This window comes from Equus quagga, chromosome 16, assembly GCF_021613505.1.
Source record: "Equus quagga isolate Etosha38 chromosome 16, UCLA_HA_Equagga_1.0, whole genome shotgun sequence".
NCBI lineage: Eukaryota > Metazoa > Chordata > Mammalia > Perissodactyla > Equidae > Equus > Equus quagga.
This window is the reverse complement of record NC_060282.1, coordinates 20,146,973-20,162,488: the sequence shown is the minus strand read 5'-3', so window position 1 is coordinate 20,162,488 and position 15,516 is coordinate 20,146,973. Positions and strand designations below refer to the sequence as shown.

At 41.2% G+C, this 15,516-nt stretch overlaps 1 protein-coding gene across 1 annotated transcript in view; it reads right to left on the bottom strand.

Annotated features, from left to right (window-relative positions):
- Nucleotides 1–15,516, bottom strand: part of SNTB1 (syntrophin beta 1) — a 227,123-nt gene that overhangs the window by 81,017 nt on the left and 130,590 nt on the right. The window contains exon 4 of the mRNA XM_046642204.1: nt 6,887–7,094. Coding sequence (XP_046498160.1) covers nt 6,887–7,094 — 208 coding nt within the window. The remainder of the gene's footprint in view (nt 1–6,886; nt 7,095–15,516) is intronic.

Below are 15,516 nucleotides of genomic sequence, written 5' to 3'. Positions count from 1 at the left end.
ATAGAGATGGATAAGGATGGATAGATAGAGATGGATAAGGATGGATAAATAGAGATGGAGAGAGAGAGAGACAGCTCTGCGTTTGCACAGTAGTGCTGGACAATAAAAATGATTGTGAAACCATACTAAGTGATCTCAATAATCAGTTGGAAAAATTAGTACTGTTCTACGAACTTTCAAAATTTTTATTAAAACATTAAAAGTTGTCTTATTGTCAGTTATAAATGCATAGGGAAATGAAAACAATAGTAAAACTAATATTACTTAGTAATTTGGAAAGTTGTCACACTCCTTTCCAAGTCTGGATCAGCTAGCAACATTTTATACTTTGAACTTTCAATGATGTGAAATATCTCTGAATTCCTTCAATATGAAGCTTTCTCCTTGGCGTCACTTCTGGGGCATCTTCATCCTTTCTTCACAACTACTCTCTTATTTTACGTTTATAAATTTACCTTCACTGAGTTCTCCGGCCTGCATATCACGAGTCACTTTAACAGCATCAGCATCAATGCTCCCATGGTCAGCCTACGTCTTCTATAATTCCACGTGTGTTTGATTTGAATTTCACTTCCAGAATTATTATTTTTTGTTGTACTGCATTTTCATCTTTTTTGGACAATTCCCTCTGTCTATTATCCATTCTTGTAAAATGTCATATGGATTTATCACGAGGAGACAAGGAGAAACACAGCTACTCACTTTGGTGTCTGTGTGTGAACTAACACACGCAGTGACCAACCATCGAAACAGACCGCTAAAGATGTGATGTGACTGGTCACAGTCATGATGCATGTCAGCTACTTACACAGTGATTTGTGGAATGAAAAGCTAGGAGCAAAGTTTGTACTTCATACAACTACTCACAGTTAACATACCATGGTAACTGAAATTTGAACCGTGTTGTTGAGAGACTGGGGTTATTTGATTAAACCATGATAACTGAAATTCAGAGATACTGGAAAAATGCAAAGCAAGGCCAACTGTGTGTGTGTGTGTGTGTGTGTGTATTCCAGTCTTCCTTTAACCTATCCTATCAAAGGCAGTTCCAGTCTTTGTAGAACCTGTACTTTGGGCTTCTGTAGTATAAAACAGGAAGGAAGAGAGGGGAGGAGGACTATTGTGTGGAATATAAAGGGAGGGATCTAGCCGGAGAGGTTGAATTGACTAACATAGTCAAGAATGGACAGGAAGAACAGAGAGGAGAGGATCTCTTCTCCTCGGTTTTCTTCTTTTAATGCCATAGGAGGAATGAAAGCAGCTGAAGATTAGGATGGATGTGGACAGAAAAAGAAAGATTTGAGTAAGTGTTGCTCTGTCCTGGTATGTGAATTCCCTCTGCTGTGGACTGAATGTTTGTCCCCCTACTCACTCCAGTTCATGTGTTGAAGCCCTAATGTGATGGTATTTGGAGGTAGGGCCTTTGGGAAGTAATTAGGTCATGAGGGTGGAGCCCCCATAATGAGATTAGTGTCCTCATAAGAAGAAGAGAGCTAGGCCTTTCTCTCTCTCTGCCATATGAGGATACACTGAGAAGACAGCTCACCAGAACTCGACCACACTGGCACCCTGATCTCAGACTTCCAGCCTCCAGAGCTATAAGAAATAAATTTCTGTTGTTTATGAGCCACCCAGTCTATGGTATTTTGTTATAGCCACCTGAACCGACCAAGACACCCCCTATTTTCAGAAATGCAAATAAAGCATTTGAGTTATTTTGATATGTCTTTTAGCTCAGAAACAGTGCTCTTGGCATATGATACTGCTCTAACACTGGATTCTGGGGGGTCCCACTCATATGGACACATGTTCCCTGGGTCCCTTTATTAGCTCAGTTTAGCGGAAAGTTCTGGGCTTTGGAGTTAGAAAGAGGTGCTCAAACTCTGGCTCTGCCACTTACTGGAGGAGTGATCTTAGAAAATCTGTTACCTTCTCCAAGCTTGCCTCACAGGATGGGGCTTACTTAAAGCACATTGCCTGAGACAGACTAGACACACGATAAATACTAATTACCAACTTCCTTTTCACCAATAACACGCTGGGGAGGCACAGCTACACCAACGCTCCCATTTGAAAGAATCTGAAGTGGAAACAAGGAAAGCTGAGAACTGAACTTGCATCACAGAGCTCCCAACTGGTTTTTTGTGTTGTGTTGTGTTGTTTTAGTGTTTTTAACATGATAAGAAACAGTTTGCAAGCTGAGATAACAAGGTAAAGGAAAGGTAACACCCGATGAACTGAACAGAAAACAGAATTCAACACTTCTGCCCTGTTCCTGTTTAGTATTGTTTTTCTAAGTAGCAAGAGAGAATTTAGTTTGTTTTTCTCTGGTCTGAAATTGGACCATCGAAAACACCTCAGTGATAACTGTAAAAAGATTAACTAAAGAACAATGATGGAAAAAATGGGTTTGGGGCATGATGTATTTTAGAATTCAGGGTAAGGATTAGCATTTATGGGCCCTTTTGAGACAGACTGGGGCTTGCAAGGAGTTAAAGCTTTTGAGACTAGTATGATCATGGGAAAGACTTTACATTGGGTGCCTGGCCATCCACAGGTGAGGGTGCTCACTGGGGAAAGCAGTACAGGACCTGTCACCGTGGTGTAGTTCACAGGACCAAGAAGTCAAGGAGACGAGGAAAATGGCCCAAGGCCAAAGGCTATTGGCCCAGCACTGACCTTCACACTGTAGAGTCCAGAGAATGGCTACTAGAGTTCAAGGACAGAATAAAATTGATTGCAGTGGAAGAGATGCAGTGGATTCTTTAAAAATTAAATAAAAGAACTAGGGATATCATAGCATTGTCCCACCCTCTAATTATTCTTGCATCTTGATTTAGAGTGTGACTTTAGATAAAATACCTCCATTCTCTGAGTCCCAGCTTCCTGACCTGTTGAAGGAAAAAGTTGAATCTAGATCACTGTCTTAGTTCAGGCTCTATAACAGAATACCATAGACTGGGTGCCTTAAAAAACAAACATTTATTTCTCACTATTCTGGAGGCTGGAAGACCAGGATCACGATGTCGACATGGGGTTCTGGTGAGGGCTCTCTTCCTGGCTAGTTGATGGCTGCCTTCTTGCTGTCTCCTCACGTGGTGGAGACAGAGAGAGCTCTGGTCTCTTCAGCCCCTATAAGGGCACCAATCCCATGATGGGCGATCCACCCTCATGAACTCATCTAAACCTAATGACCCCCAAAAGGCCTCACCTCCAAATACCATTACATTAGAGTTTAGGGCTTCAACACATGGATTTTGGGGGACACAAACATTCAGTCCATAGCAATGACCTCTATGTTCCCTTCTCTCTGATTTTGTATCTGGAGCTTCCTTACTGCCCACCAAATCAAATTCAAACCATCTGTCTAGCTTTCAAGATCTTCTGTAGAAGATCTGGTGCCATCCAAGGTACCAGATTTGCTTGTCACCTTCCTCCAGGATGAACCTTCACCTCCCTTTAGACTAGTCTCTGGTGATGCCTCTCTACAAGCTATATTAATCCATTACTTCCACTTTTTTTCTCATGTTCATTCTCCTTTCTTGGAGTGCACTGAACTCTCTCCATTCACTCAAGAATTAGCCATTTTGTGGGAGCCATTCTTCTAGTTCCATCTAGACCATCTCACAGGAAAGAATAATATTAATGTAAAGTTTTCCTCCTGTGTGGCGTAGAGGAGGTTTTGGGATTTTCACTGAGCAGGATTTTAAAAAGGAAGTCGTTATTGTTGTTTCATATTGTTTTAGTTCATGTAAATGTCAGTTCTAAAAGTTTGAAATTAAAGATAATATGTATAAACCTTGTCCCAGAGCTACTGTTATTAATCCACAAAATCAAAGATTAACAGTATGGGAAAAGACAAAGGCTATCAATTTAAGGTAAATTACAGCTGAATATATATAGGATCACACTTTATATCTTTACAAATACCAAGCGAATTTGCTGATATTTGTGATGATATAAGAAAGCCACAGTATTAAGGATTTGCTATTCATTGTAACATTTTGCTAAAAACCATTCATATATCTTCACACTAGGATTTGATATTAAATATTTATTCAAAAAAATTCCAGTTTGGATTTGTTTCCTTGGACTTGATCTGTGGCAATCTTTTGAGAAGTTCTGAAGATGAAAGTCATAGAAGACATTCTTGCTTCTGATAATTGTCCGTGATAAGTCATTATTGCTCTTATGGATACAATGCATAATACAATTTAAAGAAGCATCTATAAAGATGATCTGAAATGACATGAAAAGAACAATAATATTCTAAAAACAGGAAGAGCTTTTTAGGTGCCTTTATTACTGCTCCCTGGGAATGCCTAATAATGTGTCTATGATAATTTGAGATAAGCAAAAGCCATAAGCAGACAATTTATAAGAGAGAAAATGGAAGTTTTGGGAAAAATTTCAATATCTCTAATAATGACACAATACCATTTTTCAGCTATCCAAATGATAATGGTTTAAAATGTAGTTTGCGTTAAAAGAGATGAGAGAAGAGAACCTTCGAGAGGTGAGACCATCTCAGTTACTTGGAAGGTGGAGAGATGTGTGTGCTGGATGGCCTCCCTCTGCCCCTCCAGATCCAGGCTCTACCCTTTTCCACCCCCCTCTGTGCCCTGGGAGGCTGACCTTAACAGAGTGCATCAATGGGACTCCCCTGCCTCTAGCTTCCAGTCAGCCTCAGCCAATGAGAGAGAATAGCAGGAGACAGGCCGGCAGGGGTTGTGTTTCTCTCCCGAAGACCACAGCTCTTACTGCGTGGCCCTTTTCTACAGCTACAAGTCTTGCTAGTTCCAGGTAACTGCTCCTGTCCCTTGCCATTTCAGTTTAAGGGATGGTAGTAGCCATGCAATGTTGTCAGCTCTGGAGTGCTTCTCCATCTCTAACCGGTTTCCCTGACCTTGGCCACAGCTTATAAATTATTGCTACATTAAATCCTTTCCAATCATCCCTTCTGAGTTTGCCATCTGTCTCCTGCCAGGACTTTGAAATACACACTACATCTCTAAGTCCACTCTGAACCCTAACCAAGTGAGGATATCTTTCATTCCAATGAATTCTTCCCTTTTTCCTTCTACAGCAAGTGTCTGTTACTTTTGCTTCCTAGAATCCATTCAGTCTTCCATTAGAAGCCTTCCATTCAATTTCCCATTAGAGAACCACTTCTCTTTATCTCTCAGGGCACATGGCTTAGATAAGGCTGATTTCAGCCCAAACCCAGGGCTGAATATATGATCTAAGTCAGTCCAACTAGGCTAAGCAAAGAGTCCTCTATTCACTGAGACAGAAGTTGCAAGGAAAACCACAAGCCTGGAACCATCAGGCCAAGAAAGAGAGGACTTGCCTGAGTGTAAACCAACAAAGTAGGTAGGGCACAAAGAGATAGAGATGCAAGCCTAACATCATTATTTGAATCCCCGGATCACACCATGCCTGAAGCTTACCCTTAGACATTGTAGTTATCAGAAGTAGACACCCCTTTGTGCTCAAGCTGAGTTGAGCTTTCTGTCACTTACAACAGACAGATCCCTGACTAATAGGCCTTCTCCTAATAAAAATACATATATTTGGAGAGTTAAAACCTAGAGAGTGTTAGAGACTGTGACTTCTAAAATGATATCATCCATATTTGCAATATTGTTTTCATCTAGAACCCTAACACATAAGGTCACGAGAGGCTACCTGTGGTTTCTGTTGATTATGATCTTGGTAACCACCTGCATTGTCCCTTTAGTCCTTTGAAATCTGTGACAGATGGGACAACACCAAACCAAACAACCCATTTCATGTTGAACTTGGTGGCTGAGACCCACGCATGAACTGGCACAGACAAAGAACAATGGTGGAAAAGAGCCGAATGCTGTGTTCAAGTGTTATTTTCAAGTGCCATTTGAATGGGCCTTCTCAGGTGACATGGTTCACTGGCAGGAAAGCTGTTATGTGACAATCACTATTCCCATTTACCGCCTATTACAATGTGAGTCACTGGGAGGTCAGACTGTCCCAAAAGTCCAGTGTTCCTGAGCACTCAAGGTCAAGTTCAAGGGACAGCGGGCAGGTGTAAGGACAATGGCTAAGGCACAATCCCTTGAAATGAAGGGAAGAGTTAACTCCCAGGAGAGCACTGCAAAGTGAGTTTTACTGTCATCAACATATCACGTAACTCGGAAAAGAAATCAGAGTGACAGTGTTAACAGGACCCCAGGTCCTTTCCACAGCAGCTGTCTTCCCTGGGGAAAGAGAGGAAGTTTTACTCATCTTTATATAGCCCTCCTTCTCCTGCCTCAGCCTAGCACAAAATAGGAGCTCTGAAATGATGACCTTCAGGGCCTCCTGGGTTAAGAATACAGATAAGATAGAATATATGAAAAGAGTCAGCACATAGCAGTTGCTGAAGAAATCCTGGCTGTTAATATTACTGCTATCACTTGTAAATGTATCTGTGTTATTAACAAACAGATTCACCAAAAGTCATACAAACTCTTTCTTCAGCAACAGTTTTAACTTCCTTACCTCCCAAAGCAACAGCTCTGTGGTGAGTTCATTTTCCCTGCCCTGCAAATGTAGACGTGACAATCAAACTATTCACCGAGTCACCCACTCATTCATGCATTCAACAAACATTTGTGAGCACCTGCATTTTGCCACATCTTTGACTATATGTGAGGGAATCAAGGCTGATTAAGACACAGCCTGTGTATAATGCAAAGGCCAAGCTGTCGGAAATGGACAAGAGATCCAACTAGCTCAAGATCCAATGAGATCCAACTCAGACAAGAGAGAATCAGCCTATGGAATGGGAGAACTGGCTTCTGTGGTTGCAAGTAGCACTGGGGAAACCCTGGGGAAGCGACTATTACTGGGGGGACCTCCTCCTTACCTTTTCTGCAAGCCAGCCAAGATGCCTGACCTCTTGGCTCCCAGCAATGCCTGTTTTCCCAAGCTGCTCTCTGACCTCAGCAATCACTCGGGGCAGCAGGTCACTAACGTTGGAATGGATGGCACTAAACCAGGCCTGGGCGGTGGCTGAGTCCTTGCTCCTGAGGATCACCGTGTGCTTAGCATCTGGGGAGTGGATTTCAAGCTGCCTAGAGAAGCAAAGAGAGAAGGGTTAGAATGTTCCCTGGCAGACAGGATTTGTCAAGTCCTTGGCCACTAAGGTGAATAAATTCTTTACTCTTACTTTTAGACTTTGTCAGCTTCATATGGTTTACTTTAATGGTCTCATCATTCATTGACTGATTGATCCATTCCTTCATCTGCAAATATCTATTGAGTGCCCAGGCATTGGTCTAGAACCCGGGGACATAGTTAAGTGACCAGCAAATCACCTGAATTACAGGTGTCTGTATTCAGCTGACTGGCTTATTAGTGGTACCATATCAAGGCTTCCAAACGGTGAGCTGACACTAATTTGCCTTACGTCTCAATCCACAGAGGATTTTAATAATACACTCACGTCCTTGCTGCTACTGGCGGGTGGGAGGTTGAAATATCTCGCCACATGCTTCATCCTACTGCTCAGCGTTAATTGTGAATATTTTAGAATCAAAGGTGGCCAAACTTTGCACTCTTTAGGAATCTTGTCTGTGGCACATTTACCTACCACTTAATCCTTAGACACGTGTAATGAGGGAGTGAATTGGCCAAGGAAGAGGTAACAGTGGGGAGAGAGATGTACCAAGCGTGTTATAGTTAAAGTCAAACACCAAAGCTTACACCAGAACTCCAAGTGGATCACTTAAGACACAGAGTTTGAGATCTGCATACAGTAATTGTGGTAAAGGGAGGAAATTCTGGATAGATACTTTTTCTTTTTAAGTTATTTTGAACTACTTGTAGATTAACACGGCATTGTAGAAATAGTACAGAGAGATCTAGTATACCCACCCCCAGTTTCCCCTGTGCTTCTATCTTACGTAATTTTAGTACGCTATCAAAACCAGGAGACCAACTTTGGTACAATGTAAGTGTATAGTTCTATGCCATTTTAGCACAGGTAGGTTTGTGTAACGACCACTGCAATGAAAGAACAGAACTATTCCATCACCACAAAGCTCTCCCTCCAGCTCCCATTAGAGTCACAGTGCTCTGTGCCCACTACACCCCAAATTCCTGGCCACCATTCACCCCTTCGCCACGTCTGTCATTTCTAGACAGACAATTTTTATTGCAGAGAGAAAAAAACATATTTTCTTTATTCACTCATATCTACATGCAAATAAATACCATTTATTCATTCATGTTTGCATCAGAAAGATATAGGGATTGGGAAATTTGAAACTGAATAAGATGATCCGTTTATTAATTTCCTTTCATCCCTTAATAATTATGCTACCATTCATTGAATATTTCCTACTTATATATGTATTTTTCCTAACGTCCCTATGACTGATATTATTAATCCCATTTAACAGAAGAAAAACACTGAAGTTTGGAGGGAGAGAGAAAGAAGTAATTTACCCAAGGCCACACAGTTGCTGATACTGGGATTCAATCCCATGTTGGTTTGGTTCAGAAGCCCATGAATTTAGATAAGTATTACAATGGCTCTCTCATAGACTGGCGACATCCAACAGGGGAGCAGCCATTGTCTCCTCCAGCTGTCTGAAGTTCCATCGTCATCACCCACAAAGATGCCTAATAGTGTCCCACTTAGCTCCTGAGGTTCAAAATAACAATTTCGCAGATCACCTGAAAATCGGAAGTCCCAATGCAACCTGGCCTCATTTATATTTGAAACCAACCTTTTAGAGTGAAGAAACCTTTTTAGCCACAGACTTAAATGGTAGAAAAGGAATGATTTAGAAAGTGGAAGGTCTCTAGGAGAGTTTTGTAATAATTAGCATTTTTTTGTAAGAAATTTGCAAAACGAGGCTGCTCACTAAGCCACCAAAGGTTTTCTGTGATGAAACAGAGAATTCTTTAAATGACAATTGTCCTCAGCCAAAAGAAAAAAAATCATATGCCTTTTAGGCCCCTTTCAAAGAAATGGGCAGTAAATCTAAGGAGAGTTTTTCTTCCCTCCCAAAGTTCTCACTTCAATAAAGGTGCTTATGGGAACACAAACTAGGAGTCTCCAAAAGCATTAATAATGGCTTATCTTGCTTTTCAAATTATTCTATTAATTTCTATTACTCTAGGAATTTAAAACATGCAAATATTTCTTTTACAATATTTTCTTTTGAAGATCTGGATTTGTTTTCAAAGAAATGACAGCTTGGGAGGCAGTCACTCCCCAGGAATCTCACACACACACACACACACACACATGATGCCAGCAAAGAAGAAAGACTATTTTCTTTGTTGGGTTGCCAGCATACCCCCAAAGGAAAGCCAACTTGTAAACACAGATACAGGCTAGTGAAGAGGAGGCTCGTTTCCTCCAGGTTTTGACACCACTTATCATGATTATTAATTTTTAAGTAAGCTTTTTAAGTATAACATATAGATAGAAAAGTGCCCAAATTGTAGTGTAGCGCTCAAAGGCATTTTCGCAAAGAGAACCCATTCATGTAACCACCACTCAGATCAAGAAACAGAATATTGGAAACATTTCATGCTCCCTTTCCAGTTCCTACCCCCCAAAATAACCACTATTAGGATCTCTATCACCATGGATTACTTTTGTCTCAGGCAAAACGGACACGGTTTTGTTTGTTCTCATTGGTTGTCGCTGTTGCCTGCAGTATTGGGAAGACCTTGGATTATTTGTGAGGCAAGTTTGAACACCAGGTCCTATGCTTTTTAGTGGCACTTCTCAAAGTGCGGCCACAGACCAGCAGGAGCAGCAGCCCCAGCAACACCTGGGAACCTATTAGAAATGCAAACTCTCAGTTCCTACCCTGGACCCCCTGAATGAGGAATTCTGGGGGTGGGGCCCCACAGTCACTCTCCAGGTAAATCTGATGCCATCCAAGTTTGAGAAAGGCTGCTTTATGGGTTCAAAAGAAAAAGCCCTGAGTGTGGTTGGTTGCCAGGGGTCCCAACCGCGGCGGTCGACATGCTGGAAGGTGAACTGACCTCCCCCTCAATTAGTCTCAGAGAAAGAAGACGGAGGACCCAGGATAGAGAGGCCTGTGGCTTTTCGTGGGCAAAAAAAAGCAGCAGAAGTTCTCAATCAGAAGTCTTCTTCAGAAACCCTTGAATAGTTTTTTTTATTTTTAAATCATTTAATTAAATACAGATGTTTGGACCCCACCCCAGACCTACTGAATAAGAATTTCCAGAGGTTGAGGCCTGGGTATATGCTTTAAATGTCCCAAAAATTATATCGATTAAGGATCATGGCAGGCCTCTACATTCACTGTCCCCTCACCCCAACACAAATGATTAACATCTTGTCTGTACCAGATCAGCCAATTTTGGAGCTACAGCCTAGACAGAAAGAATGGTCTTCTCCCTCTTTACCCACATCTATAAATTCTTTATAGGCTGCTGGCTCACAGCCCTCAAAACTCCCCCTCTACTTTGGAAACAAGCTCTTTCCAGAAGCTTGCTTTATCCACAGCCTCTCTGTGGTGGTTTTAAGAAATGTCCCAAATTCTTTGATTTTCTTCCTTTCAAGAAGTGAAGCCTAATTCTCTTCCTTCCCCAAAGGGGAAGACGGAAGAGGGGTACAAACTTTTTCCTTTAATATCAATGAGCTCTACTATCTAAAGCCAAACAATTAAGGACCCGGTAGTGCTAACATCCCCAGAACCTCTGGAAAAGTTCAAGGGGTGATTTATATCTATCTACCTATCTATATCTATATCTTACCTAGCACAAACCTCAAATACACACTCTTTGGCCTAATTTATCATTTAATCTCATTTTACCAAAATGTGATCCAGTGCAAAGCATATTTTAGAGTACAAAGAAACAGAGAGAAAGAAATTCCATTCCTGGGCTGGCAAAGGGAGCGATGGAAACTGCGTAGACAGAACCACAGATGTCCATAAGGGAATATAGCTTATAAAGAGCTATGCTATAGGAGATGTCACAGAGGGCTCTTGGAGAGTGTATTAGTTATCCACTGCTGTGTAAGAAATCCCCCCAGAATTAAGCGATTTAAAACTCCAAAGGTTGGTTATCTTGCAGTTTCCATTGCTCCCTTTGCCAGTAACAGGCTTTACCCCCATTCTCAGTGTATGTGGTTTAGGAGCTTGATGGTTTGAGAGTTGTAGGTGTGATGCAATCTGGGCCAAGGAGGTCAAGGCTTAGGATTTTTGCAGGAGTAGCTGTTAAGGAGGCATTTTTTTCTCATCATATATACTGAGGGAACAGATGTAATCATGGACCTGCTGATGGCCATCTAGCCTTCAAGAGGGAAGGCCCACCTGCAAATAAAGCCAACACAGAGGAAACCAGAGCTGAGAGATGAGACCTGGATCCAGCTGTACCTGACTCTCATAGATCCTTGGATTTTTCTTCTGTGTTCCCCTTTTTACTTAAACCAGTTTGAGTTGGCTTATTCTCAAATACAACTAAAAGTCCTGACTCCTACACTGACCACAAATAGGTCACAATTTCCATGAGCCTTGAGTTTCTTTATCTTCTATAAAATAGGGACGACGATGATGAAAGTGATAATGATCATTCTAATGAAGGTGATAATAGTAACTTCAACCTGGTTACTAGAGCATAAAATGAGATAATAATAGTGACAGTGCTTTGTGACTGACGTTAGTAGTTGTCACTTACGCTTTTGGCATTTTAAGACCCTTCTGTTGGCTCAGTAACTGGGAAAAGGAACTATAATAGTGAATGCAATGTTTTCATACTATCTGTACATATGGTCACATGTAAGCAAGTTAGCTCTCTCCTGGCTACACTATTAGTAAGAGACAAGGTATGCATACTGAAGCAGAAAATCCTAGTAAATCTCTTGGGTTACAAATGGAGTTGGCAAAATGCAGTGATTTCTTTACACATGCACACAAAGATACACTGTGAGTATTTCTGAGTATTCCAGAACACTCACAGGTGTTTAGCATGTGTTGGGTGCGGTAGAGGCAAGCAGAGTGCGTGGTTCCCATGTGCAAGAAGTACACCAGTATCCCCACAAATTCATGTCTACTCAGAGTCCCAGAATGTGACTGATTTTGAAATAGAATCTTTGAAGAAGTAATTAGATTAAGGATGGTGATGAAATCCTTATCTCATTAATCTACCATGGATTAGGGTGAGTCCTAAATCCAATGAGAGTGACATTATAAGACAAAAGAAACACACAGAGACAAAGAGCAGAAGGCAATGTGAAGATGGAGGTGGAGACTGGAGTGAGGCATCCACAGGCCAAGGAATGTCAAGCATCTGGCAACCACCAGACGCTAGGAGAGAGACCTGGGATGGTTTCTCCCCCAAAGCTTCAGGAAGGAATCAACCCTGCCAACTCCTTGATTTCACACCGCTGGCCTTCAAAACAGAGAGAATAAATTTCTGTTGTTTTCAGCTTTCCAGTTTGTGCACACTTTGTTATGGGAGTTCTAGAAAACTAATATGGCATGTAACTATCTTCCTGTGTATAGCTGAATAAGGACTGCACTCATGTTTAAAATACATGGATGCTTAAAGTGACTTGTAAGATAGAGATCACTTAGACCTGTGGCAATCACGCATCCCTTTCAACACATGTTGGAGTTTAAAAGGCTTCTCCTTGGATAAAAAAATCTTACTCCCACCAACACACAGTTCTATAACCCAGAAAAGAAAAAGGGAAGCCTTCTGAGGTGAGGGACATATATTAAGAACCTGGAAGCAGACCGGCCCACAGTAGGCCTATGCTCAGTCAATCAGAGCGCCTTTCACTTCCTTCTTGGCATAAAAAAAATCTAGACAACTTCCCTGCTAGCTGATGAGTCCTACATTTCTGGAACTGGGAAGGAGGAGGGAGAGAGGGAGTTAAGGAGCAATAAAGTCAGGATGGCTGATTGGAGCTATTTTCAGCAGGCCAGTCTTTTATAACTCCTATTTTGTTCCCCAGTTGAACTGACCACTGCTTGATGAATTGTGTTTATCTGTAGTTCAGCAATAAAGTTCTCTTTTAATTCCCTGCTGAATAGAAATATTTAGGGCAGTGCCACAGCTGTGTTTATTCTCACACTCCACACAGTTATGTAAATACTGCCTATGGAACTATTTCTGATAAAGGCCCACAGCAACCCCCAGGAATTACATGCTCACTCTAGATGGCTGCCAAGATGAGCAGTTTCGATCCAGCTTGGCGCAGCATATGAATGATATCACAGCTTCTCAGAGATCATTTGGCAAACCTCACAATAAAAGAGTAATTTTCTTTCCCTCTCACTCTCTCAAAGGCTCCCACTGAGCCAAATAATATTTCCCAGCATTCTCTACTTCCCCTGTTTAGAAACACGAGGCTGACACATAAAACTTGAAGCCCCCTACCACAAAATTAATAAATAAAACAAAACTTGCAACCTGGCAACAAAGGTTTCCAATGACCTTTCCCCTCTGAGGGGAGGCTGGAGAAAACAGATGGAGGCAGAAGTCAGGAGGATGGGGCCTGTGGGTTTGCAGCCACCGCTGGGAATCAGGGGGAATTCAAACCACATGGTCATTATGGTTGCTTCCACTTCCACAAATCTGTGATTCCCATGGTTGATAAAAAAATATTTTCCCACAGACGAATAGGTGGCACACCATTAACGGTGGCTATCTCTAGATAGTGGAATTTTGAGGTATTTTTATTTCTACCTTTCTGCTGTTCTATAATTACAAAATTTTTTTTGCAATGCAATCCAAAAAATTTTAGAAGAAAAAGTTTCTTTAGGAAAATGAATGTTTGCACACCTTTTGCAATAATGTCATTAGTAAAACAAGTCACTAGGAGATAACATTCTCGTGAAAAAGACAACACTAAAGAAAAAAATAGATTCTTTTTAAAATCCTCAAATTGGTTGTATCTAAAAGACTTCAAAAGAAAGAGATAAAAAAGACTGGTGGTAACAATATTCATAATGAGGATGAATAACTGTCCTGCGAGGATGTAAACTTCACCTCCAAACGTGTTCATCTTTCTCGTGTTATCTTCACCATCATCTTATGAGGTGAATAGTATTAATGTATCCTTCACAGATGAGAAGATGGCATCTCAGAGGGTGAGCTTGTCCAGTCTTCCACTCAGTAAGAGGCAAAGCTCAAACGGGAACCCAAGTTCATTTGACTACAAAGCCTGTGTCTTAATCATTATGTTCCATTTAGTAGGATGTTTGTATAGTGTGGTTTGTTGCTTAAAAGAGTAGAGAACATTTTTCATGTTGGTTGCTCCTCAGTGCCTTTTGAACACCCCTCCCCTTCCGGTCTACTGGAAAGTCTTCCAAATTATGAACTGAACTTTCCCAAGGTAGAAGCCAGAATTCAAGTTCCCAGCCTTCCTTGCTGCCAGGGTACAGAGCCACTCACTCAAAATGGCATTTCTGAAGGAGGCAACGTGAGGAAGTAGATGAGTACAGAATCCATCTTCTGGCAGGTATAGTGGTGGAGGCATCTGGCTCCTAATGGCAGCAGTGGCAGAGCTTGGCCAGTCCCAAGTTGTTATTGGTGCAAGCTGAGGAAGTTGTGTGGGCTGTGGGATAGTAATTAAGTAGTGACAACAGTGGTATTTTTCCTAGAAGAGCCCTCACAATGTGGTTGGGTGTTGGGCCTCTCAGTCTGGCTCTCTGAATCCCATGGAAAATACGTGAGCACCCTCATATCCTTAGCCAGAGTTGATTCTATTCCCCGAAGCTACAATCCCCAGCTAAGAATGCATATTTGGGGATCTGGTTGCCATGATGGGAGCTAACGAGATCACCTAAGGAATCTGTCAAGAGTGAGCTGTTTATGGGAAAGAAGCCAGAAAAGGTGTTCTGCTGTTTTCTCAAAATCCTATTTCAAAAACAGGTCATGCATGATATAGTATTCTGCTAAGCGGAGAAGGAAGCTGACAATATCTCTCCCGTTGGCTAGGTTTCCATTTTTCAGTAACGCATAAATTTACAAAATATGTGAAGAATTTCAGCACTTTGGCCTTTCCTAGGGGAACGATATTGTTATCAAAGTTTTAGAAGAAGAGTCAGCTAATGTAGAACTAGAGAAAACATTTTGTGTTTTCACTACACACTTCACCTGTACCTCACAAAATATTCTGTGGTTTGACCTTGCTTACCCGATTTTTTTTTAAGTCATCTAAATATACATGGTGCTACGCGGGTCAAATAAATATACGTTTGTCTCTAGAATCTTAGGACCATATACTGACAAAATAAACAATCCACCCCAAAGTCCAATCCAGAACGTAGCATTTAGACTCTGAAGATTTATTTTTGCTTCTTTTTAACTAGATTATTTTAGGTTAGGGTTGCCGGAATTAGCAAATAAAAATATGATGCCCAATTAAATTTGACTTTCAGATAAACCACGAATAATTTTTTAGTGTAAGTATGTCTTGTGTAATATCTAGTGGTGGAAATGGTATAAAGTACATGGGTTAGAAAAATGCATAGAAAATAAAACTGATAGAAC